This window comes from Canis aureus, chromosome 1 (genome assembly GCF_053574225.1).
Source record: "Canis aureus isolate CA01 chromosome 1, VMU_Caureus_v.1.0, whole genome shotgun sequence".
NCBI classification, from domain to species: Eukaryota; Metazoa; Chordata; class Mammalia; order Carnivora; family Canidae; genus Canis; species Canis aureus.
Genome location: NC_135611.1, coordinates 122,477,962 through 122,503,571, shown reverse-complemented (window position 1 = coordinate 122,503,571; position 25,610 = coordinate 122,477,962). Strand labels below are relative to the sequence as shown.

The 25,610-nt window shown below is 64.2% G+C and overlaps 1 protein-coding gene across 22 annotated transcripts in view; it reads left to right on the top strand.

The window, feature by feature from the left end:
* Window positions 1-25,610, top strand: part of PLEKHF1 (pleckstrin homology and FYVE domain containing 1) — a 31,756-nt gene continuing 6,146 nt past the window's right edge. For 4 of the 22 annotated variants that reach the window (XR_013356969.1, XR_013356970.1, XR_013356971.1 and 1 more), the window contains exons 1-3: window positions 14,839-14,920; window positions 19,017-19,142; window positions 24,599-24,685. Coding sequence is in view for 17 of the 22 variants with exons in the window: in XM_077856845.1 (XP_077712971.1) it covers window positions 21,383-22,240 (858 nt within the window). In the remaining 5 variants the exon portion in view is untranslated. The other 18 variants (XM_077856806.1, XM_077856890.1, XM_077856888.1 and 15 more) reach the window with 18 other exon arrangements.

Here is a 25,610-nt window from a genome sequence, read left to right as displayed (position 1 = left end):
CCCGGACAGACGGACAGACGGGAGTGTGGAAGCCTGGCTCCACCGCCCCGCGTGCCTCCCGGGCGTTTCCTCGGAGCCTCGCCCCCCCAGGCCCGGAGCCGTCCTCTCAGGTATCCCGACTGCGGTTCCCCGTGGGCCCCGGTACCTCGGGTCCCCCAACAGGGATGAAGGCGGCCCCGGGAGCCTGAGGGTGGCGGCTGGGACTTGCACCCCGGCAGGGACAGACTCAGAGGGGAACCGAGGAAGCCGCCGCAGGTAAGGCGGGGCTCAGGGCTCGTGGGGCAGGTGGCCGGCCGAGGTTTGCGCGCAGGTGGCCTGCGTCAGCGTCCGTCTAGCAGGACGAGCCCCCCTCCCCGTGTCACGGTGCCACCTCCACGGGGACGCCGGCCGCCTGCACCTCCTGCCGGGGCCCGGGGCACCCCCCCTGGCCAACTGTCCCGACCAAGGCCCCAGGCTCCGGCCGCTCGTCAGTCACGCGTGTGCGGCTCGGAGGCCGTGGGGTCTGTTCGGGTCGCCCCCGAGACGGGCGCTTTCGGGAAACTTTTCTCCCGGGCTCTGGGTTCTGTGGAGCCCCGGGGGAGAGCGGCACGAAGGCGGTGCTTTTAGGTGAGAAAGGCACCTACGCGCACGCCGCAGACGACACGCAATTTCAAGTCATGGAACAGACTGTTTGGGCCACATTCGTGTGCCCGAGGATTGTTTAGCAAACACTGACACTGTGTGTGTGTGTGGGGGGGAGGGTAATGATATTAGCATCAAGGAATAGAACTCAAGGTAACATACGTTTTAAAAAATGTCTCATTTTGGGGATCCCTGGGTGGCGCAGCGGTTTGGTGCCTGCCTTTGGCCCAGGGCGCGATCCTGGAGATCCGGGATCGAATCCCACGTCGGGCTCCCGGTGCATGGAGCCTGCTTGTCCCTCTGCCTGTGTCTCTGCCTCTCTCTCTTTCTCTCTCTGTGACTATCATGAATAAATGAAAAAATTTAAAAATAGTCTCATTTTGGATCCCGGGGTGGCTCAGTGGTTAAGCATCTGCCTTCAGCCCAGGGCGTGGTTCTAGAGACCCAGGATCGAGTCCCGCGTCGGGCTCCCTGCAGGGTCCTGCTTCTCCCCCTGCCTGCGTCTCTGCCTCTCTCTCTGTGCATCTCTGATGAATAAATAAGTAAAATCTTTAATAAATAAATGGTGTCTCTTTTTGATAAAATGAACAAATCATCAAGAAAACCTGGGACAGACCAGACAACAGTCGAAGAACATCAACCAGGATAACGACACGCCAGGCGCTTCGGGAGAGAACGACTTGAATTTCAGTGGGTTCAGAAAATTGATAACACAGTTGCATATTTTTGCAAAGCAGACTCTTGCGACCCAGAAACAAGATGCGCCCGTTACGCAGAGGGTGTCCCACCGCGCGACCACACGGTGCTTGACCAGGGACGCGGCCGCCCGACTGCCGTGACCCGGGCTGCGTCGGCCCAGAGAACATGCGTCGGCTTCGATGGGACACGAGCGCTCACAGAGCTTGACCCCACTCCTGCAGGACACGTCACTTTCCCTTTTTAAAATTTCTCTCTGATGAAGAGTGACTCCCGTTACGGGATCCACCCCCCGCCCCCCGCCCCAGATCAGAAGGCCCTGCACGCGCCACAGACCCGGGTGGGGCCGTGGGGCTCCCTCCTGCGGCACGAGACTCGCAGGGAAACGGCCCCGTAAGTGGCAGCCCCACGCCAGGCTCTGGAGTCCCGGGGCTCCTCCCGCAGAAACCAGCTCCCGTGTGCGTGGCTGCACGGGAGGCGGCTGCCTCGAGCTCCCCGTGCTTCAAGACACACCCACGGCGACCACACCTGTGAGCACACACGAGGTCCTTGGGGCCTTCGTCCCAGGTCAGGAGGCTGAGCCGCAGAGCAGCGACCCAGGCCGCCCGGGCATCAGGGGCGCCTCGTGCTGGGCGGCCAGTTCCCCGAGGCCGGAGGCTGCCTCTCCCAGGTGGAACTCCCATGGAAGAGAGTTCCAGAAAGCAGCGAGAATCCAGACGTGCGAGGAGGCTGCCGGCCAGGCGTGGACACGGGACCCAGAGGCGCTGTGAGGCCCCGGGGGCCCCGGAAGGAGCCGCGGGCAGGGCCGCCCCCACCCAGGAAGGAGGCCGCAGGGGGGACACCCGCCCCGCAGAGGCCGCTGGGCCCGCCGCCCAGAGAGGACACGGGGGCTCCGACCCTGGGGGAGGCCTTCCCGAGGGCCGGGCAGGGGGACGCAGCCTCCCAGCAGCAGCCCACGCGTGGGCCGGCCGCATCCCGTCGGGGGGGCCTGTGCTGCCGGCACTCTGCGGCCCGGCTGTCCCTCGCCTCTGCTGAGCTACTCGGGCGGTGAGCAGGTCACTCGGCGTGTGCTGCGACGTCGGAGGGACGCCCCGGCTCGGAGGCACACCTGCCGCGGGGGTCAGCGGCGGCACTGCGGGGTCACAGGCCACGGTGAAGTCGGGGAGCGGGTGACACAGCCGGACGCTTGGGCTCTAGATGGTCCGACACCCTCTGGCCGGGGGAGCCCGGCCCTAGTGGACGCGGACTGCAGCGGGGCCGTGCGACCTGTGTGACCCTTGCTGGCGCCAGGGAGGGGTGTGGAGGGGAGGGCTCGGGGCTCTGCAGCTTCCGCACCGCAGGAGGGAAACCGAGCCCCCAGGTTCTCCACGGGGCATACGTGTTCCCCAGTCCTCGCGCTCAGGACGCAGCGCGGCTGCCTTTGTGCTCTGAGCTCCGCTGCCCCCTGACCCTCCCCTGCCCCCTGAACCTCCCCTGCCCCCCTGACCCTCCGCTGCCCCCATGACGCTCAGCGGCCCCCTAGGCTCAGCTGCACTAAGGCCCACAGCCTGAGGGGGCAGATCCCTTCCTCCAGGAAGCTGCAAGTTCAGTCTGTAAGGTCGCACTCAGTCCCCTGAGCTCCAGGCGCTCAGGACGCCCAGCTCCGGCTGAGGCTACAGGCTTTCGGGCTGCATGGTGTTTGGGGGGGTTGCATGAGTGCGGAAGCTGCTCTGGGTAGGGGAGACATCGCACAATGAGACCTCGCCTCACACCGGTGAGAAGGGCGACACTTAACAGGACAGGAAACCACAGATGTTGGAGAGGATGCGGGGAAAGGGGAACCCTCTGCACTGTCGGTGGGAATGTGACCTGGGGCAGCCACTCTGGAGGACTGTGTGGAGGTTCCTCAAAGAGTTAAAAATAGACCTGCCCTACGACCCAGCAATTGCACTGCTGGGGACTTACCCCAAAGATACAGATGCAGGGAGACGCTGGGACACCCACACCCCGATGTTCACAGCAGCAATGTCCACAATAGCCAAACTGTGGAAGGGGCCTCGGTGTCCATCGACAGGTGATGGATAGAGAAGCTGTGGTCTGTGTAGACAGTGGGATATTCCTCAGCCATTAGGAACGACAAATACCCACCATTTGCTTCGACGTGGATGGACCTGGAGGGTATGATGCTGAGTGAAGTGAGTCAGTCAGAGAAGGACAAACATTATATGGTCTCACTCATCTGGGGAATATAAGAAAGAGTGAAAGGGATTATAGGGGAAAGGAGGGGAACTGAGTGGGAAAAATTAGAGAGGGAGACAGACCACGAGAGACTCCTGACTCTGGGAAACAAAGGGCTGCAGAAGGGGAGGTGGGTGGGGGGTTGGGGTGACCGGGGGACGGGCACCGAGGAGGGCACTTGATGGGATGAGCACTGGGTGTTACATGTTGGCAAATCGAATTTAAATATAAATAAGTAAATAAATATTTTTTAAAATAAAATTAAAAATCAAAAAATTTTAAGACTTAAAAGCCTGCACGGCGGAGGCCAATCAGGGAAGAGCTGCAGGTGTCCGGCTGGGGGAGGAGAGGGGATGAGGGAGGCACTTCAAGGTAGGCCTCTGGGGGCTGCTCTGCTTGTTTTTTTTAAACCTTGAGATTTAATTTGATGAAGCGTTTGGGACGTTTTGTTGCCATTATTTTTGGTCTGTTGGTTTTACGGTCAGTATTTTCCAGTTCTGTTCCCGCACACACTCGCCCACAGGCTCCTCACAACACTGACCCCGGCGGTTGGAAGCTCTCCGGCCGCCGGAGCTGCCCCAGCCTGGTGAGGGGGCTCGGGGGGGTGGGGGGGGCAGTGTCCGCCGTTTGGTGGACATCGGTCGCCCCGCCGTCCCCGCAGGGGCCTGGCCACAGACTCCAGGCAAGAGCCCTGGGTTCCAAAGAGGCGCTGCCCTCCCAGGATGGGGAGCAGGGGTGCTGGGAGGCCCAGGCAGGCGGGGGCACCCAGTCCCGGGCGCAGCGGGGTGCTCACCTTCTGGGGTCAGCACAGTTTCTGCCTCTGGGGCCTAGACATGTATTTCGTTGCAAGCAAAGGAAATCCGGGAGCTAGCCGGGCAGACGTGGCAGGTGTCAGGGGACCCGGGGCAGGAAGTGGGAGCGCTGTGACGTGATTGTCCCGTACCTCCAGGGGACCGTGGGGGCGCGAGGGCCCATCTCTCCCCCAAGCCGCTCAGGACCCGGCCTGTCCGCCTGGGATGCGGGGTTACGTCCCGCGGTCCCCGACCCCGGCCCCCCTTACAGGCTGGGGCTTGGGGCGGGGGCTCCGCAGCCTCAGGCACTGCTCCTTTCCCCCAGGATTCCGGAGCGTGGGAGCGAAGGTCTCCGGGCCTAGCTGGGGTTTGAATTGTTCTGTTCTGGATCTTTCTAGTCGTACTTGATTGCACTTGGCGCGGCGGAGCTGTGCGTTGCTGCTGCTGTGGTTGATGGCACGTGTCTCATTCTTGCTGACTCGTTTTTATTTATTCCGAGTCCTGCTTGCTGGGGTTGGGGACGGAGGCCGCGGCTCTGTACCTGGGAAATGCCCCCCGGTGGCTTCCCCAGGGGAAGGGAAGTTCCTACCCCGCTTCCCAGTCAGGAAATGACTGAAGAATTCCTAGCAGAATGGAAGGGGGCCCTTTCCCTAAGGCCTCTGGCCACAACGGAAGACTGAGCCCGCTTTTTTTTTTTCCTCCTCACTAACAATAGGTAACTTGGAAGTTTTCCAGCATGATTTTCTTTTCTTTTCTTTTTTTAAAGATTTTATTTATTTATTCATGAGAGACACACAGAGAGGCAGAGACACAGGCAGAGGGAGAAGCAGGCTCCCCGTGGGGAACTGATGCGAGACTCGATCCCGGGACCCGGGGTCACGCCCTGAGCCGAAGTTAGACACTCAACGGCTGAGCCCCCAGGTGTCACCAGCGTGATTTTCTTTAGTACCTAGATGGCCACTAATCCACAACTCCCAGATTTTACCATTAAAAAGAAAAAATCTAATATATTAAACTCTTGAAACACACACACACACACACAAATTCGAAAATAATTGGCAATCGTGCAAAGAACAAATGTGGGAAGTGCTCTGTGTGCTCGGAGATCCTAAATCACAGATGACATAAGTGTGTATTTTACTAAGACTCGTGGTTATTTTTTAATTGACTTCTAGTTTCACAAAAGCACACCCATCACCCCTAAGTCGGCCTCATGTTGCTCCCGTGCAGTCAACCCCACACCTGACCAGCTACAGGGCCGGTCGGGCCTTCCTCTGTGCGGTCCTGTTAACAGGTCTGGTGTGGACGAAAGTCTCTATTTCTCCGAGGACGCGCCCGTGAGCTTGCCGGGCCGTACGGTGGGAGCACGCTTAACTTCCCCAGACACTGTGGACCTGTCTGTCCCACGGTTGGGCCATTTTGCACTCCTCGGAGCCAAGTGTGAACGCTTCGGTCATGACAACCTCGCCAGCACCCGGTATTGCCGTCTGTTGGGTCTGGTCCCCAAAGCCATTCAGAGGGGGGCCTAGTGGCTTCTCAGGATGGTTTCCATTTGCTTTCCCTACTGCCTAACGGCATGGAGCATTTCTCACTGCTTACTTGCCGTCCGTAAACCTCCTTTGGTAAAGCATCTACTGAACTATTTTGACCTTTTAAAAATCGGACAGTTCTCTTTCGGTCCAGTTTTGGGAGTTCTTTATATACACTGAATATTTATCCCTTTGTCAGATGTGTGATTTGCAACTACACACCCCTGGCCTGTGGCTTTTCTCTTTTTTTTTTTTTTTTTTTTTTTGCTTTTCTCTTTATTTAAAAGTGTATCTCACAGAACAAGAACTTGATTTTGGTAAAGTCCAATTTTTCATTTTTTTTTCCTTTCTGGATCATGCTTCTGGTATCTATCTGAGGACTCCTTGCTTCACCCAAGCTCAGAGATATTCCCCAATGTTTTCTCCTAACAGTTTGATGAGTTTGACGGCTTATGTTTAAATCACCAATCCACTGTTAGTAAATGTCTACATAAGATATGAGATATAGCTGGAAGTGGCTGGAAGTTCTTTTTTTTTTTTATTTTTTATTTTGCATTCAGACATCTAATTATTCCAGCACCATTTGTTAGGAACACTGTCCTTCTTCATCCTCTTTTTTTTTTTTTTCCTTCCACATCCTCTTTATGGAGTCTAAGCAGAGAAGTTCGATGAGATGGCTTTTGAAGATGCTGCCAGAGTTTGTCTCAAGAAACAGGAATAGAGCACATCATGAAGGAGGTGACGATTTTTGTTTTCAAGAAAACTTCCAATAGCCAAAGCAATCTCGGGAAGGAGGAACAGAGCTGGGGCATCATACTCCCTGATTTCAAACTACATTACGGAACCACAGTCACCAAAATAGTATGGTGCCGGCCTAAAAAGAGACACGCAGCTGGGTGGAATGGAATCGAGAGCGCAGAAATGAACCCACACGTACATGATCAGTTATTTTACAACAAAGAAGCCGAGAAATACGACGGGGAAAAGACAGCCTCTTTAATAAATGGGGTTGGAAACCGGACGGGCACGTGCGAGAGAAGGAAACTGGACCGTGACCTCACACTATCAACAGCAATTAACTCAAAATGGATTAAGGACTTGACTGTAAATCCTGAAACCATGAGAGTCCTGAAGGAAACACGGGTGCTGAGCTCCTTGATATCAGTTTTGTTGATTTTTTTTTTTTTTTTTTTTTGTATCTGATGCCAAAAACGAAGGCAACAAAAGCAAAAATAAACAAGGGCGGCTTAGTGCAGGGATCACGACATATATAAATATCGAATCATTATGTTGGACACCTGAAGCTAACAATGTTATATGTCAATGATAATTAAACAATAAAATGAAAAATTTGGGGATCCCTGGGTGGCTCAGCGGTTTAGCGCCGCCTTTGGCCCAGGGCGTGATCCTGGAGTCCCGGGATCGAGTCCCACATCGGGCTCCCTGCATGGACCCTGCTTCTCCCTCTGCCTGTGTCTCTGCCTCTCTGTGTCTTTCATGAATAAGTAAATAAAATCTTTTTTAAAAAATTAAAAAATAAAATGGAAAACTAAAAAAGAAAATTAAATTTTTAATCAAAAAAGGAAAAAGAAAATTTCGCTAGGTGAATTAGAGCTCTTCCATTTCTTCAGTTGGAGAGGAGGAGAGAGATGAGGGTTTGGGAAAGTGCACAGGCAGGGAGTCTGGAGACATTAAAGGTGTCTGGAGGTTGCGGCCTTGGGTGGCGGGAGTACTACCGGCGTATCCGTGTCTACTTGGGGTCTTCCAAGAAGCAGACACCAAGGCAGGGGGCGCCTGAGTTGGAGGGAAGACCCGTGAAGGATAAAGAAGAGGTTTCCAGGAAAGGTAGGGGAGAGCCTGCAGACGGCTCTGCGGTGGGACACCCAGAAAGAGGGGGAGACGGAAGATTGGGGGAGAAAGAGTCTCAAGCTGCAGAGCAGCTCCAGGAACGCTTCGGCTGGGCCAACGGGGAATCCCTGAGCCCGCGGAGCCCGACATGAACTGAGTGTGTCCCCTCCAAAATGCGTGCATGGAGGCCTAATCCCAAGGTGATAAGGTTTGGTCCTTCGGGAGGGACAAGGTCCTGAGGGTGGGGCCCTCATAGGAACGGGATTAGGGCCCTCATGAGAACAGGCCAGAGAGCCAGCCTGCGCCTCTCCCTCATGGGAGGGTTCAAGGAACCGATGACGGTCTAGAACCCAGAAGAGGGCTCTCGCCGGAACCCCACCACGCTAGCACCCTGATCTCAGACTTCCAGCCTCCAGGGGGGTCACAAATCACTGCTTCCTTTCTAACCTCCCCGTCTATCACTTGTGAAAACAGCCCAAAGTAAGACCTGGCCCGAGAGGCCCACTTCTCACGGGATTAGACCCGTACCAGCACCCTGGATGCTCAGCCGTTGGCGGGAGCACGTGGACGCAGCAGGGTGTCGACACGGAGGGAGGGAGCCGAGCCATCCGCCTGGGCCACCCACCCCCGTGCAGCCGGTGGGGGGGTCGGGGGGCATCAGGTGTGTGCGTCCGGTTGCAATGGATGGGGCTTCCCCCCCACATCCAAGCGGTTCTCGGCCACCAGCTGGGCGTCCTACGATCCTACTCTATTCTGCCACGACCTACCTGGAGACGGCATCAGATCCCACGGGTCAGGGACTCAGTCCCACAAGACGGACTCCCTCCCTGTCACCTGTTTCAACGCATCCCTCTTTGGCTTGGATTAATTACTGTTATGAATGACAAGCGTGTAGCATTCTTGCACACTTACCTTGGCGGGCCCGTGCTCTCATTCCTCTCGGAGATAAACACTGAGGAGTAGAACGTCTGGGCCACAGGGTCGCAGAGGTTGAGCCCAGGAGACTCTGCCAAATGGTTTTCTGAAATAGTTGCATCCGTTTACGCTCCCTCCAGCCACATATGCAACACTTGACATCGTCAACATTTGTGATTTTGGCAATTCTGGTGGGTGTCGAGTTCAGATTTTATTATTTTATTTTTTATTTTTTTCAAGTTCAGATTTTAAAATTCAGCGTGCTGGCCAAACAGAGAGGGTCTGTGAGCCTGCAGGCAGCTAGTGTGAAACTTCTGCACCCAAGCGCTGCTCAAGCTCTGCACGTGGGCCGCCCTCCCCGCCCCCCCAGCACCCCTGGAAGTCACTCGACTCCTCCTCCCCTTCGCTGAGCACTCACGTGGAGCCCCCTTGGGCCAGGTCTCATTGCCCTGCACTGGCTCCCACCTCTGCAACCCGCTTCGACCCGCCGGAGATTATCCCTGAATGCACAGTCCATGGTGAGCACTGGATTACGACCAAGATTACGACGACGAGCATCACCACCACCACCACCACCATTTGGACGTGCACGGACGCACAGGCACAAAGGCTAAAGGAAATAAAAGGATGGGAAGTTATCTGTTCACATAAGAAATTATCTCAAAATTTGGTGGCTTGAGATAATAGGCAGGTCATGGGGCATCTGCGGGTCCGGAGCTGGGGGGGCTCAGCTGGATCCTTCTGCCCCAAGGCCGCCCAGGGGGCTGCAGGCAAGACCCCATGTGGTGGGGCCCCGCGGCCTCCCTGGGCCCGGACAAGCCCCCGCGTGGTGCTGGCGCCGGCGGGAGGCCTCGCGTCCTCCATGGGGCTGCTGGGCAGCCTCGGCACCAAGGGGTGTCTCCCCCTCGCGCCAGTGATCACGAGAGCAAGGCAGGCGCCTGGGAAGTCACGCACGGGCGTTTCCACGGTCTCCGCTGATCACGCAGGCTCAGCCGCGAGGGTGCGGGGGAGGCAGACAAGGGTACGAGTGTGGGTCCCCCCAGCGTCGGTCCGCACCTCCCTTTGCCCTTCCGGAGGCCACCGCTGGGACCAGTTGCCCGTGAGCTGTGCCTGCAATAGTTTTCACACCCGCACAGGAGGTCACACGTGCGTGCACGCTTTTGCATCTTAAACTTCTCCTGCTCCGTAGGTCTTGGAAATCCTTCCACCTCAGCCCGTGGAGACCTGCCTCCTTCCCTGTCGCCGGGGCAGCCCGGCCACCGTGTGCACGTGCCCTGACCTAGGTAGCCGCCTGCGCTGGGGATTGGGGTTGGACCATGACTTCCCTGTTGTAAGCAGAGCCATGACGAATCAGTGTGAGCGTATATCCCTTTGCACAAACACAATAATGTCCAAGGATAAGTTTCTCGGAGGCTCCTGGTCCCTAAACTTCCTGTTCTTGACGTAAATGCAGCAGAGCAAGAGTTCCCTGCCAGCCAGGCCCCAAAGGCTGACTTTCTGGCGCCAAAACTCTGCTCCCAGACGTGTCATCCAACACAGACAGTTGTCACCCGGGACACCCTGTGCCCTGTGCTCTGGGCGAGCGGCCCCGCTCCTGGGGAATCGCGAGGCTTGCCCAGGTCTGCCCTGCTCCGGGGAGCCTCCCGACGCGGGCGCCTCTGCACACCCCGCTCGGCCGCGGCGCCCGGGAGCTGCCGAAGGAATGAACGCCCGAGAGGGAGCCTTGTCACCCGGGGCTGCCGGGGCCGCGCGGCCTCACGTCTCCGAGGGCGTCGGTGAGCCTCGGCCATCCTGAAGATTCTCTTCAGGGGCGACATTCATTTCCTGCATCTGAAGCCTTTGTCGAAGGGCAGCCTTTCTCACGGTTCTCGTTTTCCCCTTTGGCCTGGTTTTCCCCTTTGGCCTGGGACACCCGGGATGGGAAACAGGCAGGACGGCGCCCGCAAACACGACAAGGATGTGCAGACTCGGAAGGACAAACACGGGCAAGCGCACACCCAGCAAATATTGACACTGCGGGGCCGGGCCGGGGCGTGCAGGAGGGGGCCACGGCTGTCCTGCCCACGGGAGACCGGAGGTTCCCTCTCAGTTTCAATCCGATCCTGCAGCAACCCAAACTCCAACAATCCTTCCCATTAAAAAAAAAAAATTGCAATCTTGAGAGATCTTCCTGTGACATCAGTTTCCAAACCTCTCAGGGGCTCCTCCTGCAAAGCCAATCTCAGAGCCATTCCAGGAGGAATCGTCCCCGGCGTCCCCCGCCTCCACGGCTTGCACACTCAGCCTCAGGCGCGTCCTTGATAAAGCAAGCCGCGTGCAGAGTGGTGGCCAGCGACCCAATTTGAGGTCGAGTCCACGACCTGCCCGTGATAAGTAGGACAACCGCTGTTTCGCTTTTTTTCTTTATTTGTTCCCCCAACCTTCCGTTTTGAACACTCTCAGGAGAGCACAAGGGTCGTAAGAACCGTCCGAGGGACATGTCAAGTCGGGGGTGGGCCAACCCCAGCCGGTGGCCTGTTTTCGCGTGACCCGTCAGCTAACAATGGCTTTTATATTTTTAAGCGGCTGGAAAAAAAGGAAAATAATGTTTCACAACACACGGGCGGTCACGTCGGCGGCGCTGAGGGAAGCTTGCCCACGGGCCGCCGCCCCGGCCAGGCTGCTCTGTGCACCGCAGCGCCGCTTGCTTGCCAGGTCTGGGCTATTTGACCCTGTTCAGGACAAAATCTGCCGACCCTGACCTGGAGTCGTCACCTGTCACTACTCTGCCCCATTTGCCTCCCCGCCCTCCTGCTGCCACATTTCCCTTGGTCTTGATCCTTTGCCCCAAATGCTTCGAGTCCGAGTCCGCCTCCCTTTCCCAAGCTCAATGCGGGGAATGACGGGCCTAATCCGGCCTAGTCCGAGCAGAGATCAGCTACTACGGACGACGCGGCCACAGCGCTTCGCGCTTAGACCAAACTTAAGAGGAAGATCCAACACGCATTTCTGGCATTTTCCACCGGGGTGATTGCCCGAACTCCCAACCTAACATCCCGAGCCTCGGCAGCCCCCCGAAGAAAACCTGCTCCCTGAAGTCTGGAAGGCAGCTTCCCTCCGAAAGTTCTTCTTACCCGAAGTGCAAATTTAAAAAAACAAAACAAAACCAAACCCTCGGGGAGAGCTCATTTTTTCCACAGCTTGTGGCTTGGCTGAGTCACCCTCTGCCTTTCCCGGAGTCACGAGTTTTTCCTCGTACTTGCAGGAGCGCGGGCCTCCGCCCAGGTCTGTCCGCCCACAGCTGGTCCCTGCTGGGAAGGGGCGGATGGACTGACAGACAGGACAGGCGGACCAGCAGCCTCCCCACGGCCGCAGGGCACTTCCCAGAGCTCCAGCCGGAGGCGGCGGGGATGGCGGCGCTGGAACCAGGGACCAGGAGGACACTGAGGCCCCGGAGGGTCCTGGGCCAGCGGGGAGACCAGCCCCCGGGGGTACTGACCCCTCTCAGCTCCAGGGCCGACGGGTACGCGTCCTCCCTCTGGCCACCTGCTCCGTGCCAGGCGCAGGGCTCGGTGGCGGGGTGCAGTCGCACACGGGACGGCCCTCCTCCCGAGGCCACCGCACCGCAGCCAGGGCCTTCCTTCCCCCGAAGCCCCTCTTGCCGGGGAAGTGGGGGACCTGGCACGGAGGCGGTCGCGGAACACTGTCCCCCTCCAGTGCCACCCCCTGGCCCCCAGCCCCCGGCCCCTGGCCCCTGGCAACAGGCAGTGTGTACCCTCGGGGCAACGTTTCCCGGGGTGTCAGGGTCCCCGCCGGCCTCCCTGGGTCTGAGTCGGCCCCGGGTCCTTGGGCCTGGTCTCCCCTCCGCAGGTACAGAGGCCCGGCTGCCCCATCGGGACTCAGCACTGCGGGTGCTTATTCATCCGGAAGCACCCAAGAGGGTAAAGCGGGGCGGAGGGACCCACAGACAGGGTGGGGACCGTTGCGGATGGGGTCACGTGCCCAATCTGAAGGGGACAGTTCCACCCGGAGACCGGGGACCGTGTTTTCTGATCCTCTGATTTACCAGAAGGTGAAAATCCTGATCCGAACGTGAAAGCTCTCCCTGCGAGTCGGGGGGCTCTATGAGGCCGCGGCCTGTCCCCGTGCGGAGCTAACCGCAGGGAGGGTGGGAGCAGCCCTCCCCGCCGGCCACCTCCACCCCTTCCCTCTCCGGCCTCTCCCGCCTGCCCTTCTCCTCCCCTGCCTCATCCCCTTCCCTCCTTAGTCCGCCTGCCAGCCGCACCCCTGGCTGTACCCCAGGCCTGGAGGGGCACATCCCCTCCATCCCCTCCTCACGGGCTGTGCCCACCGGCCGCACCCCCACCGCTGCCGGGCTCAGGCCCCCTGGCTCCAGCCTCCAGCCTCCAGCCCGGAGCAGCTCTGGCTCCCGCCTCCCCGCCCGTGGACACCGCGTGGCCCAGCCGGCTCCTCTCCGAAGCGCCCGGGGCCTGCCCTTCTGCGCGCGTCTAGGGAGCCTGGCCTCGCTCTAGCGCTGGACGCACGGAGGGAGAGGAGTACAGGGCGGCCGGGGGCTCCCTGCCCAGCTGGGGGGACAAGCCCTGGGCACTAAGCAAGTGAGCGGGTAAGATGTACACACTGTACACCTGGGTGAGGTCGCGCGGGGTGGGGGTCGGGGTGCGGAGCTGCCCGAGGGCCGGGGAGCGAGGGCCGGGACCCCAGAACCAAAGGTGCAGCCATCCCAGGAAGGTGTAGGGGGGAGGGACGTGCAAAGGCCCAGAGGTGGGACCGCCTTGGGGTTTTGAGGAAGAGGAAGAGGACGTGGGAGATGAAGTGCGGGGAGTGGGGTGACCAGAGGGAGGCTGGGCAGGCCTCCTGGAGGGGCGAGGACTTGAACTTCCTTCCCCGTCCCAGGAGGCGGGAGGGCCTGGGTGGGGACGCAGCACATGAGGAGCCTCGTCCACCAAACCCGATTCTCCTTCAGGCTCCGCTCAGGTTTCAAAGGTCCCGTGATAAGGTTAAAATGTAAAAAGGATTAAATGCTGCCGGTTTGTCGGTTTGTCACACGCGGAAACCTACAGTAGTTGCTGAGGGAAGACTGGCAGCCGGCAGCAGGGAGCCCCCCAGGCAGTCGCGCCCGCGGTGACACCCCCGCTGCCCTCGGGGTCCCGTGAGCACCCTCTCCAGCGCAGGGCGAGCAGCCTGGGTGTGGGGTGCGTACAGCAGGGGACCAGGGGGCAGGGGGGACCCGGGGGAGTCACCCTGGAGCAGCAGCCCTGGGAGCAGCCGGGGTGCGGGGGACGCAGTGGGGGGGCCTCTCGGGGTCTCCCTGGAGCAGCAGCCCGGGGAGCAGCCAGGGTGAGGGGGTGCAGGGGGGCACCCGGGGGAGTCACCCTGGAGCAGCAGCCCTGGGAGCAGCCGGGGTGCGGGGGACGCAGTGGAGGGGCCTCTCGGGGTCACCCTGGAGCAGCAGCCCGGGGAGCAGCCAGGGTGAGGGGGTGCAGGGGGGCACCCGGGGGAGTCACCCTGGAGCAGCAGCCCTGGGAGCAGCCGGGGTGCGGGGGACGCAGTGGAGGGGCCTCTCGGGGTCACCCTGGAGCAGCAGCCCGGGGAGCAGCCAGGGTGAGGGGGTGCAGGGGGGCACCCGGGGGAGTCACCCTGGAGCAGCAGCCCCGGGAGCAGCCGGGGTGCGGGGGACGCAGCGGGGGGGCCTCTCGGGGTCTCCCTGGAGCAGCAGCCCGGGGAGCAGCCAGGGTGAGGGGGTGCAGGGGGGCACCCGGGGGAGTCACCCTGGAGCAGCAGCCCCGGGAGCAGCCGGGGTGCGGGGGACGCAGCGGGGGGGCCTCTCGGGGTCTCCCTGGAGCAGCAGCCCGGGGAGCAGCCGGGGTGCGGGGGACGCAGTGGGGGGGCCTCTCGGGGTCTCCCTGGAGCAGCAGCCCGGGGAGCAGCCAGGGTGAGGGGGTGCAGGGGGGCACCCGGAGGAGTCACCCTGGAGCAGCAGCCCCGGGGAGCAGCCGGGGTGCGGGGGGCGCAGCGGGGGGGCCTCTCGGGGTCGCCCTGGGGCAGCCCGGGGTCTCCCGCAGGGTCAGTGCGTCCGGGTCCGGGGGGCCCGGCCTGGGGCGCTGGGGCTGCGCGCACGTCCCGCCGCGGGCTCGAGGTCGCGCCCAGGCCCCCCTCCGCGGTCCGGGAGCCCGATTGGCTGGGCCGGCGGGGGCGTGTCCGGGGCGTGTCCGGGGCGAGTCCGCGGGGAGGCGGCCGGGGCGGGCGGGGCGCAGACCCGGAGCGGAGCGCGGCTGGCTCGGCGCGCAGGGCCCCGCGGCGGAGGTAGGGCCGGGCGGGCGGGCGGGGGCGCGGGGGGTCCCGGGGGGGCGCGGCCCCGGGGCCTGGGTCCTCGGCCCGGCTCTGGGCTCCGCCCCGGGGCGCGGGGGCGCGGGACCGTGTGGGGCTTGGGGGGAGCATCCTGGCCCCGCGGCCTCGGGCTTGTGCCAACCGGGGGGGGCGTGGGGGCCGGCGGGACCCCTCTCCGGGCCCGAGGCCGCAGGTGCCCCCGAACCCCGACGGGTTACGCAGGGCAGCGGTGCTGGTGGGAAGAGGAGGGCTCCGAGACCCCAAAGTTGGGAGGCGCCCGGACCCGACCTCCGCGGGGCCAGGGGGACGCTGGTGCCGCCGAGCAAGGCTGTCAGCCCCGCGGGGGGGGAGCCGGGGGCGGGGGAGGCCGGGCCCTGCCGGGGTCACTGCGGCGCCGCTTCCCCTTAGCCGGGGCTGCTCCGCGCATAGTTTCCACTGGGGTCTGTGCAGGCGGGAGGTGACTGCCCTCGGCCCGTGTCCTGCACACGTCAGCCCCGGGGCTGCCAAGGGCCTGAGGCGCCCGGCTGGGCTAGGGGCCTGCCCGGACCCCCGAGGGACCCCCGGGTCGGGTGCAGCAGGGGTCGGGCGTTCAGAGGGCGGGAGCTGCCCTCTGGACTAGAGGATTTCCGATTCTTTTTTTTTTTTTAAGATTTTATTTATTCATGAGACACACAGAGAGAGGAGCAGAGACAGGCAGAGGGAGGAGCAGGCTCCATGCGGGGAGCCCGAGGCGGGACTCGGTCCTGGGACCCCGGGGTCACGCCCTGGGCCAAAGGCAGACACTCCACCACGGAGCCCCAGGGTGTCCTGAGGATTCCAGATTCTGTCTTGGGTCGGGAGCAGCCCTCCTGGAGCTGGGCCCTCGGGCAGCAATTTTGATGAGGGAGGTGGAACCTCCCCTGGGGGGCTTCTGCCGGGCACAGCCTCGCCTCCTTCCTGCTCCGGGCCAAGAGCACCTGTGGCTCACTTTCCTCACTCCCAGCTTCTTCATGGAGAAGGGCCTCCGGGAAGCACGGCAGGGAGGGGGGGACACGGGGTCGATGCCTCTGGAAGGAGGGGCCCTTGGGTCGTGGCGCCCTCCGACTGCCCTTGGACAGAAACCCAGATCCCCGCCTGGGCCCAAGGCCCCTCAAGCGTGGCCTCTGCTGGCCCCTTCCGTGTTACCTCCTGCGCCTCGCTCCTTCCTCTGTGGCCGCCGCGGCTCTGGAGCTGTTCCCAAGGCCCAGAACATTCTCCCCCCCTCTCCAGGCTTTGCAGGACTGGCTCTTCCCGTTCTGTCAGGTTGGTGTAAGGTTACTTCCTGGCGGCCTTGCCTGACCCCCCCCTCCCCGCCGGCCAGCTGACCCGCCCTCGGCCTCCCGCACTCGCTCAGAAATGGCCTGTCCCACGGGGAAGTCTGCAGGACGGCTGGGGGCTGGGCTCTGCTGCTTTGCCCTAAGCTGGTGCCAGCCCGGTAGGACCGTGGGGGGCGCACGACGGGGCTTCCAGGCCATATTAGGAAGGCAAAACCCGGCAGGTGTGGGAGCTCGGTGGGGCCTGGGGCTGCAGGGAAGGGGGGAGGCCGTGCGTCAGCCTGGCCCCAGGCAGAGAGGCCAAAGGACGGTACAGGGGCCGCGTCCTGACTCCAGGCCTCTGACCCTGGCCGGGGAGCCCCCTCTCGATAAGCAGTGTCCCCAGCTGTAGGTCTAACAGAGGGTGGCCCTGGGTGCCCCGCCGAGGTCCTGCTCTCCAGGGTTCCCGGGGGCGGGGGCGGGGCAGACATCGCTCTCGAACCACACAGGCTGCTTCTGAGCGGAGGACAGGAGAGAACAGGGTCCCCCGGGGCGCATCCCCGGAGCCGGGCCCTCTCCCATTTGCCGCCTCGGGGGTGTAGACCGGGGATCTGCAAACCTTTCCTGTAAGGGGCCCAGCGGTAAATATTTTAGGCTTTGCCAGCCAGTCTCTGTTGCCGTGTCCCAGGGAACTGGATTTAGAAAAGTGGGCAGGGGTCAGACTGGACGCGCACCTGCCGGCCCCGCTGTAGCTGGCGTGCGAAGCCTCCGCCGCGAGGCCCAGGACCGAAGCCACCCCCCAGTGCTTGGGGCACGGCTCCGAGACCCAGTGTTCGCGGGGCACCGTCAGCCCCCTCGGGGGGATCCCCTGTGTCTGGGGTCCACCCAGGAGCCTGGCAGCCTCCCAAGCCCTCCCCCAGAAAGCAGGTGTATTCATTTCCCTGCGCCACACACCGACCCTTCCGCAAAGTCCGCCCCCCGCCAGCCCTGGGCGGGGCACCGCACCGCAGGCACCCGAGGCAGGCCGCCCCAGGGACAGTGGGATCAGCCTGTGTCCCCAAGGAGGGAGGCTCACCTCTTTGGGGAGAGCAACAAAAGCAGGACTCCCCATCTGCTTGGGCGCGGGGCTGCTGCATTTACAAGACGAATCACCAGGCCGCATCAACCAGGGTGAAGTGACGGGCGTGGGAAGGGTGGGCGCACGGGGGCGGAGGCAGCTCTCCCCCCAGTGGGGACCCGCCCGAGGCTCCTGGGGGGGAGAGGGGCAGCAGAGCCTCTGGGTACCCCAATCCGCGTATGCGATCGGCTCAGAGCCCAGCTCCCCTGCACAGATCCCGGCCTTCCCGGGCCAGCAGCTGGCCTGGGACCCTTGGGGCCTGCAGAGGGTCTCAACGCTGCCACTGGGGCCAGGTAGCAGGGCCCCTGGCGCGGGGGTCCCGGCCCCCCACAAGGGACAAGGAGGCGGTGTTGTGGGCCCTCTCTTGCCTAAACCTCTCCGCTCCCCGGGTGCTGCTGTGCGCGTCCTCCGTGCCGCCCACCTGGGCCCCTCGGGTCCGAGCGGGGACCTGGGCGGGCTGGCCTCTCTTGCTCACCGGACCCCGCAGGCCGGATGGGGGGCCGTCTCCCTCGGCGCAGAGCCCGCCCGCCTCCGTGCCAGATGTGTCAAGCCTCGGCCTGTAGCCCCAAGATTGGGTTTCCGGCCGGTTCGGCCAGGCAGCTGGCCCCGCAGGTGCGCCCGGAGGGAACAAGCGGCATCCGTCCTCGGGGCCCCCTCCCGGCATCTCCTGTGTCCCTGTGCCCGGACACCGCGGTCCGGGGGGCCCCGCCGGGCGACCCAGTGCAAGCCCCACGGGTGGAGCCCCAGCCGGCGGTGGACACCTTCCTCCTACGAGGAGAGGGAGTCGCCCAAGCCCGCGTTCCCGCCTCCTGGAGTTGCCGTCCTGGGAATCTGTCCCTTTGCTGCTGCTCGTTTTAAAGAAAAGCAACAGAACGTGGTAGATGAAGGTGGAGTCGCACGCGCCCCCGCCCGTGGCTGGTGCCCTCCAGGTGCCCTCCCCGGCCAGCCTCTCCCGACTGTGCTGGGTCCATCATTGGGGTCCAGCGGCCTTCACCGTTCGTAGGGGGTGAAGTGTGTGTCACCCAGTGAGACATCCCGCGAGTCCTCGGCCTGGGCGTGGGACGCCTCTGCCCTATGACGTCACAGCCCTTCTTCCCCATCCCCCCGAGGCCTGCAGCCACCTTTCTACCTGTGCCCCTGCCTTTGGCTGCGTGTGATGCCGCAGGGGAGGGGACCCAACCTGTCCCACTGCGGCCGGCTTATCCCACTGAGCGTCAGCGTCTTCGGGGTTCCTCCGTGTGGTGGCAGGAGGTGTCAGAGCCGCCTTCCTTTTAGGGCTGATTACTCCTCCGTTTGCACATTTTGCTCAGCCTTCCGTCCGCCGATGGACGTGTGGGTTCCTGGTACGGCTCGGCTGCTGCGGCGATTGCCCCGTGAACACAATGTGCCCCCCGGCCTGGAGGCCCTGCTTTTGGTCCTGTGGGGAGACCCCCAGGATTGGAATCCCGGGGCCGCACGGTTTCTGTGCTCGTCCCCTCCCGCGGAGCCTCTGCACCCTGCACCGCACCCCTTGTACTTCCCACCGGGAGCCCACGGGGCTTCGACTTCTCCGCATCCTCCCCAACACCTGTTATTACTGCCTGGGGTTTTTGTTATTTGGGGCTTTTGGGTGTTTTTTTTCTTTTTTTTGATGGTCGCCACCCTCATGAGTGTGAAGTTCCATCCTTTCCGTCTTCACTCGTAGGTCGAGTTCTTGAACACTTGAGACGTGTGATGTCGACACGGACGCTGTCACATACCGTTTGGCAGGTTGCTTTTCCACTCGGCCTGTGACGTCTGTGCTCACTCCGTCTTGAGCCGCGTGGACTGGGTGAGTGGTCGTAGGTGCCGACGGCCGCCCCGGGTGCGAGCCGCCCGGCCGGGTGCCCCGTCCCATCCCCCGCCCCGTGCTAGGCGTCTCTCAGCTGGGCTGCAGGTCGCCAATCCCCTGCTCTTGGCTGCGTCCCTGTGCTGCGCCCTGAGCGCCCCTCCCCTCCGGGGAGCCCTCAGCGGGCCCGTCCCAGCCCCCAGCCCCCAGCCCAGGGGCCAATAATCAGCTAGGTTTGCAACACATGGCCAAGATCAGCAACCTAAAAGTAGTGGTTCTTACATAAGGCAGCAGGGGCAGCACTCCTCAGGATGCCTGTGGTCTGAAGGGGGCAAGTGGCATGTGACTCGGGGGGCCCCCAGCACCCCTCTTGCGCAATGAATGCATGCAGCCTGCACCCTGGGCCCCGCTCTGGCTTCCCACAAGCCGTCTGACTTAGAGAACTGCAGCGTGGTGACCCAGAAATGTGTGATCTGCGTGGCCGGGCGCACGGAGGCGGCGGTGAGCTCAGCTCTCACCTGCTTCCTCTTCAGGAGTCCGAGCTGACTCATGCACAGCGCGCCCTCGGGCAGCTTTGCAAAGGCTCCTCCGCTCACTAGCGACTCCCGACTCCCGACTCCCGGGACGCCTGTGCTCGCCCCGTCCCAGCACCGGGGCTGCTCTAGTGACCGAGAAAGGGCCCCTGGTCTCCCGGGGCGGGAGATAGGAACCCCAGAGAGACAAGAAGACGCTCGGCCCTCCGAAGTCCCGTGGAGAGAAACACAAAGTAGGGTAACGTCTTGGAGAACGACGCCGGCAAGCGTTTTCCGTAGAGGCCAGGGGGCATCCTAGGCTTCGCGGCCGGGGCTGTGTCCGCCGCGGCAGCACGAACGCCGCCAGGGACCCGGGTAGCTGAAAGGGTACGGCTGTGTTGCAATAAAACTTTATTTACAAAAATAGGCTGTGGGCCAGATGCGGCCCTCGGGCCCCAGTTTGCCGACCCTGTGCGGGGTTAGGGGAGGCTCCCTGAGCTGGGGCTGTCGCAGGGCCTTTCTGGGGGGAGATGAGAATCCAGAGCCCAGTCATAGGAAGGAGCTGGCGAGGGACGACGTGATGGCACCTTGCTGTTGCTTCAGTGTGTAGCTGCCTGGTGAGACGGGGTGTGGGGGATAAAACTGTGGAGCTGGGGCGCCTGGGGGCTCAGCGGGTGAGCGTCCGCCTTCGGCTCAGGGTGCGACCCCGGGGTCCTGGGATCGAGTCCCGCATTGGGCTCCCTGCAGGGAGCCTGAGTCTCTCATGAGCAAATAAATTAAATATTAAAAAAAAAAATGGTGCAGCTTGCTCATGGGTTGAGTGTTGGGGGTACAGGAAGGAGGAAGTTCAAGGATGTTCCTGGATTTGGGGCTTGAACCAACAGGTGAGCAGTGGTTCTGTTCATGGAAAAGAAGAGCTGGAGGGAAAGGCGGGCTTTGTGTTGGGCTTGTTGAATTTGAGGAGCTTCTCCCATGAGCAGGTGGGAGGTCGTGTGGGCAGGTGGACGTCGGTGCAGAGAGGCCAGGGCTGGAGGCCTGGACTGGGGAGTCAGGGTATTTGGGGGGCGGGTGTGAGTCTGGGGGGTCACCGGGAGGGTGTGTGGCCGGAGCAGAGGGGCCTGGGTGAGATCTGGGCCACCAAGTTTTCGTGCTTGGCAGAGGGGGACGGAGGGGGCCTCACAGTCCATGGAGGAAGGCCCCGAGCCCCCTGCTTACTCACAGAGCCTCAGTTTCCCCCGGCAGCAGGCGGCTCTGCCTCCGAGGGCTAGTGTGAGGATCCATAAGGTAGTCGCTCGGCGCGGGGTGCCTGGGGCGCCGGCAGGGGTGACCCCTGAGCCCCAGGCCGAGGGAGCGGCTTGCAGGCCTGTGAGGGTGGCGCAGTCCGCGGTGGCCGAGGGGTGCAACACCTGTTGCCTGGCCCTCACCGTCCCGCACGCGCGCCCGCAGCCTCCTGCCCGGGGAGGCCCTCCAAACCCCTGCCCTTGGGCGGGCAGCGTGCAGTCGTGTCCTCGCCGGGCTCCCAGGCCCCGCGGGGCGCCAAGCCCCACCCCCCCGGCCTCCAGGGGCTTCCCCGTGGTCCCCCAGGTTGGCCTGTGGCCTCCAGGGCGGCGCGTGTGCGGTTGGGTGGCCGCCGGGGGTGACGCGCGGCGGGTCAGCGCGCGGGGGGCCCGGGCGGGGTGTGGGCCCGAGCCCCCCGCTGACCCCCCGGCCCCCGCCAGGCCGCCGGCGACGATGGTGGATTACCTGGCCAACACGGAGATCAACAGCCAGCGCATCGCCGCGGTGGAGAGCTGCTTCGGGGCGTCGGGGCAGCCGCTGGCGCTGCCGGGCCGCGTGCTGCTGGGCGAGGGCGTGCTCACCAAGGAGTGCCGCAAGAAGGCCAAGCCGCGCATCTTCTTCCTCTTCAACGACATCCTGGTGTACGGCAGCATCGTGCTCAGCAAGCGCAAGTACCGCGGCCAGCACATCATCCCGCTGGAGGAGGTGACGCTCGAGCCGCTGCCCGAGACCCTGCAGGCCAAGAACCGCTGGATGATCAAGACGGCCAAGAAGTCGTTCGTGGTGTCGGCCGCCTCCACCACGGAGCGCCAGGAGTGGATCAGCCACATCGAGGAGTGCGTGCGGCGGCAGCTGCTGGCCACGGGCCGCCCGCCCAGCACGGAGCACGCGGCGCCCTGGATCCCCGACAAGGCCACGGACATCTGCATGCGCTGCACGCAGACGCGCTTCTCCGCCCTCACGCGGCGCCACCACTGCCGCAAGTGCGGCTTCGTGGTCTGCGCCGAGTGCTCCCGGGAGCGCTTCCTGCTGCCGCGCCTGTCGCCCAAGCCCCTGCGGGTGTGCAGCCTCTGCTACCGCGAGCTGGCGGCGCGGAAGCGCGAGGAGGAGGAGGAGGAGGAGGGGGGCGGGCCGGGCGGCGGGGGCGCCCCGGGGCAGCCGCGGGCCTACCTGGGGGGGGCCGAGTGCGGGGCCTCCAGTGGGGACGACGAGGACTCCGACGAGGACAAGGAGGGCGGAGGGGACGGCGACTGGCCCAGCCGCGTGGAGTTCTACGCCTCGGGCGTGTCCTGGTCAGCCTTTCATGGCTGAGCGGCCGCCAGGCGGGCCCCCGGGTGCCCCGAGACGGCGGCGGGGCGCTGGGATCGGCCCCGGGGCCTTCGTGCCGGGCACGGGCACCCTCCTCTGGCACCTCGGGGGATTCCCTTTCGCCTTGGCCTCCTGGGAACTCGTGCCTTTTCTCACCTGCGGCCCCAGGTGACCCCTGGAGCCAGACAACGCCAGCACCTTCCAGGACCAGAGGGAAGACGGGACGGGAGGGGGCCGCTGAGGCCCTGCAGCCCTGCGCCTGCCTCCCAGACGCGCACACCCGCGGGAGGGCCGGGGCCTTGGAGACCGGGTCGGCCCCCGCCCCTCGCGGTGCCCGTGCCCGCCTGGCTGGCCCCTCGCCGGCCCAGAGCCTGCCCTCCAGCCGTGGGGCCCGGCCTCCGGCCCCATCTCGCCCCTGCCCGGGCGTCCAGGGCTCTGGCCCCCCTCAGTCCTGCCCTCATCCGTCCCCGTGCCCGGGAAAGCAGCGTTCTCTGTTAGGACCCCTCCTGGCAAGTGACGGGACCCCTGCCCAGGCTCTGCCGTCACAATAAAAAGAACGTTCATTGACTCGTGTGGTCTCGCCTCAGTCACGGCTCCTCAGGGGCCGAAATCCTGGCAGGTGAGCCGCCCGCCACGCCGGGCGCCCCTGGGAACACTGGCGGCCCAGTGGGTCGGACACGATGCCACACCCGTGGTCCCCGAGCACGTGTCCCGTCCACCTGGGCCCACCTGGGGCTCTGACCACCGCCCGGCCCCCGCAGCCCCGTCCCCTGGCGTGAGTCGTCTAAACAGAAGGGCAGGGAGCAAACGGAGCCCCTCGTCCAGCTCCCCCGGGCCTTCCCGGGTCAACGCTGCCCCTGCGGCCTCCCCCCGGCCTGCCCCGGGGACGGCGCCGTGGAGTGGGCGGCGACTGGCCTCGCTCAGAGCGAGCGTGTCGGGGCTGGGCCTTGAACGCCAGCCTCCCGGGGCCCGTCCCGCAGCTGGCTACGGGCCGTGGGTCCTTGGATGGCCGCCTGGCGGGCCTGGGCCAGAGCCCGCCGGGGCAGAGGGGACGAGGGCAAGGTCGCCGGCTGCTCAAGTAGCGACTCGGGCCAGGAGAGCGTCCCCAGGCCACGTGGCAGGTGCCGAAACCCAGCCCGGCCGCTGGGCCCCGGGTCACAGCCGCTCTCCTGGAGCCTCCGGTGCCTGGGAGAGGGGGAGGCGCCGGGCAGCCTGAGGACGGGGAGGGAAGGAGGCCGGCCCGAGGCTGCTGGGGGGCCCCTCCGGCTCCTCGACAGGGACCTGCCACACAGGGACGTGCGCGGGGCCCAGAGCACAAGACCCTCCGTGCAGGGCAGGTGGCCCGAGCCATGCCCTCCCCACCGGACCCCTGGAGCTGCTCCCCTTGTCCCTCCGCCCAGGACTGCAGGACGGGCGCTGCCTCCTGGGGCCACGGTATCGGGGGCTGCGAGGACTCCAGGGCTCGAGTGGCCAGCGACCCTCGGGGGCCCTCATTCATGCGGGCTCGCTGCTCTGTGCCTGCCTGGGGGACACGGTGCGGGTGAGACGCGCACGGTCCCCCCTCTTAGGGTGTCTCGCCTGGCAGAGGAGTCAGGCAGGCCCAGGAGCAGGTGGGGCCACGCCAGGGACAGGGACGGGGCGTGACGCCGAGGGCAGGCGGGGGGCGCACTCCACAGGCCAGTGCCCCGCAGGGGTGAGGACGAGGGGAGGCGGCGCTCCTGACCAGGGAACGGCAGTGCAAAGGCCCTGGGGAGAGGAGTCCATGTGTCCTGGAGCAGTGGGGCTGGGCTGCGGCCAGACGGGTGGTGGGGCCAGTTCAGACATCCCAGAAGCCTCTAGAACCTTCCGCAGGCAGCAAGTGTGCTCTTTGGTTTCAGGCCCCGGCCCTGATGGCTGTGTGCAGAGGGAGCGGCTGACGGCCACCCCAGACCCCGAGGATCCCCGGGAGGGGAACCGGGCCCCGGAGGCCACGGAGGCCCGCGGTGGAGGGTGATGGACGGCAGCCGTGGCTGTCCCCACTCCTCCGGCAGGCCTGGCCGCTCCCCTGTCCTGGACGGCGGCCGACGCTGCACCCTGGCCGGGGGCTGGCAGGACCCGAGGAACCTGATCCCCTTGGGATGGTGGGGCGGGGGGTCCCCGTGGTGACTCTGGCTGCCACTGACTGGGACCCATCTGGCGCTGGGACGGGGAGGCGGGGCCAGGGTACACGAGGCCATCCTGAGTCCTGACAGGGACAGGCAAAGCCAGTGGCCACAGGTCCCAGAACAGTCATGCGATCCGGGAGGGCTTCCTGGAGGAGGGGAGGTGTGGTCGAGCTCCAGGAGGGCAGGACTTTGCCAGAGAGGACAGTGCTCTCCACAGGACTGCGGCTCGGGCTCTCCCTGTTTCCTGTCCCGCCTGTCGCTGCCACTGGAGGTTTGTGGATTGACCGAGTGAATCAAGTAGGAGGTGAGGTCGGGCCCTTGGGGCAGAGGTCGGGGTAAGGAAATGGCCCTTGCGCCTCCCCCTGGGAGGGTGGGGAGCAGCCCCTCCCCCAGACCCTGGCCGCAGGGGCAGGAAGTGCCCCCCCAGCTCTCTGGGCGCCGCCGGGCCTGCTCTTGGGGACTCAGCCAGGAAGAGGCTGCGGGGGGGGGGGCAGCCCCCGCCCGGCGTGAGGGCAGGGCTGACCCCATTCTCAGCCGGGATCCGGCACCAGGCACCCACTTCCGCGGGCCCGCGACACCCCCAGGGCTGCAGGAAGGGGCCTCCCGAGGCCTGCGGGCGGGAGGCCGCCTCCGGGTCCCGGGGCTTCACACCGGGCGCCCCCGGCCCTCTCCGCGCCCAGGCTGCCCTCCACGGGTCGGCCCCCTGCACACTGCAGGACCCCCGTGCCCGGGGCGGCACTCGGGGCGCAGGCTGCGGCTGCAGGAGGGACTCCGGCCCCGGGCTTGTCCCAGTGACTTGCTGACGCTGAACCCGCCTCGGCCTTTGCCTGCCGCCTCTGGCCCGGCCTGTGCACCCCAGCGCCGCCACCACCTGCACCCCGCAGCCTCCCTGCTGCCCGGGCCGGCGTGGCCGCCCCATCTGCCCCCCAGGGCACCTGCTGCCCTGCTCCGGCTCCCACCCTCCGTGTTTCATGAGGGGCCTGGGTGGGCCTTCGAGGCCGGGCTGCTTGAGGGCTGGGGGCCCCTCGCTCATCATTCGCCGGCAGCCCCGCAACTCAGCGGGTTCCACAGACGCCCCTCCTGGAGGGTGGCCTTGGAACTTCCCCGAGTTGTGGGGGGTCGGCTGGGGTCACGGCGCCCTCAAAGGCCCTGGGTCCCGAGCTGACCCCGCCGGCTTCCCCTAACCAGCTGGTCCTGCCTCCGTTGGCACCTGCACCTGCACCTTTGAG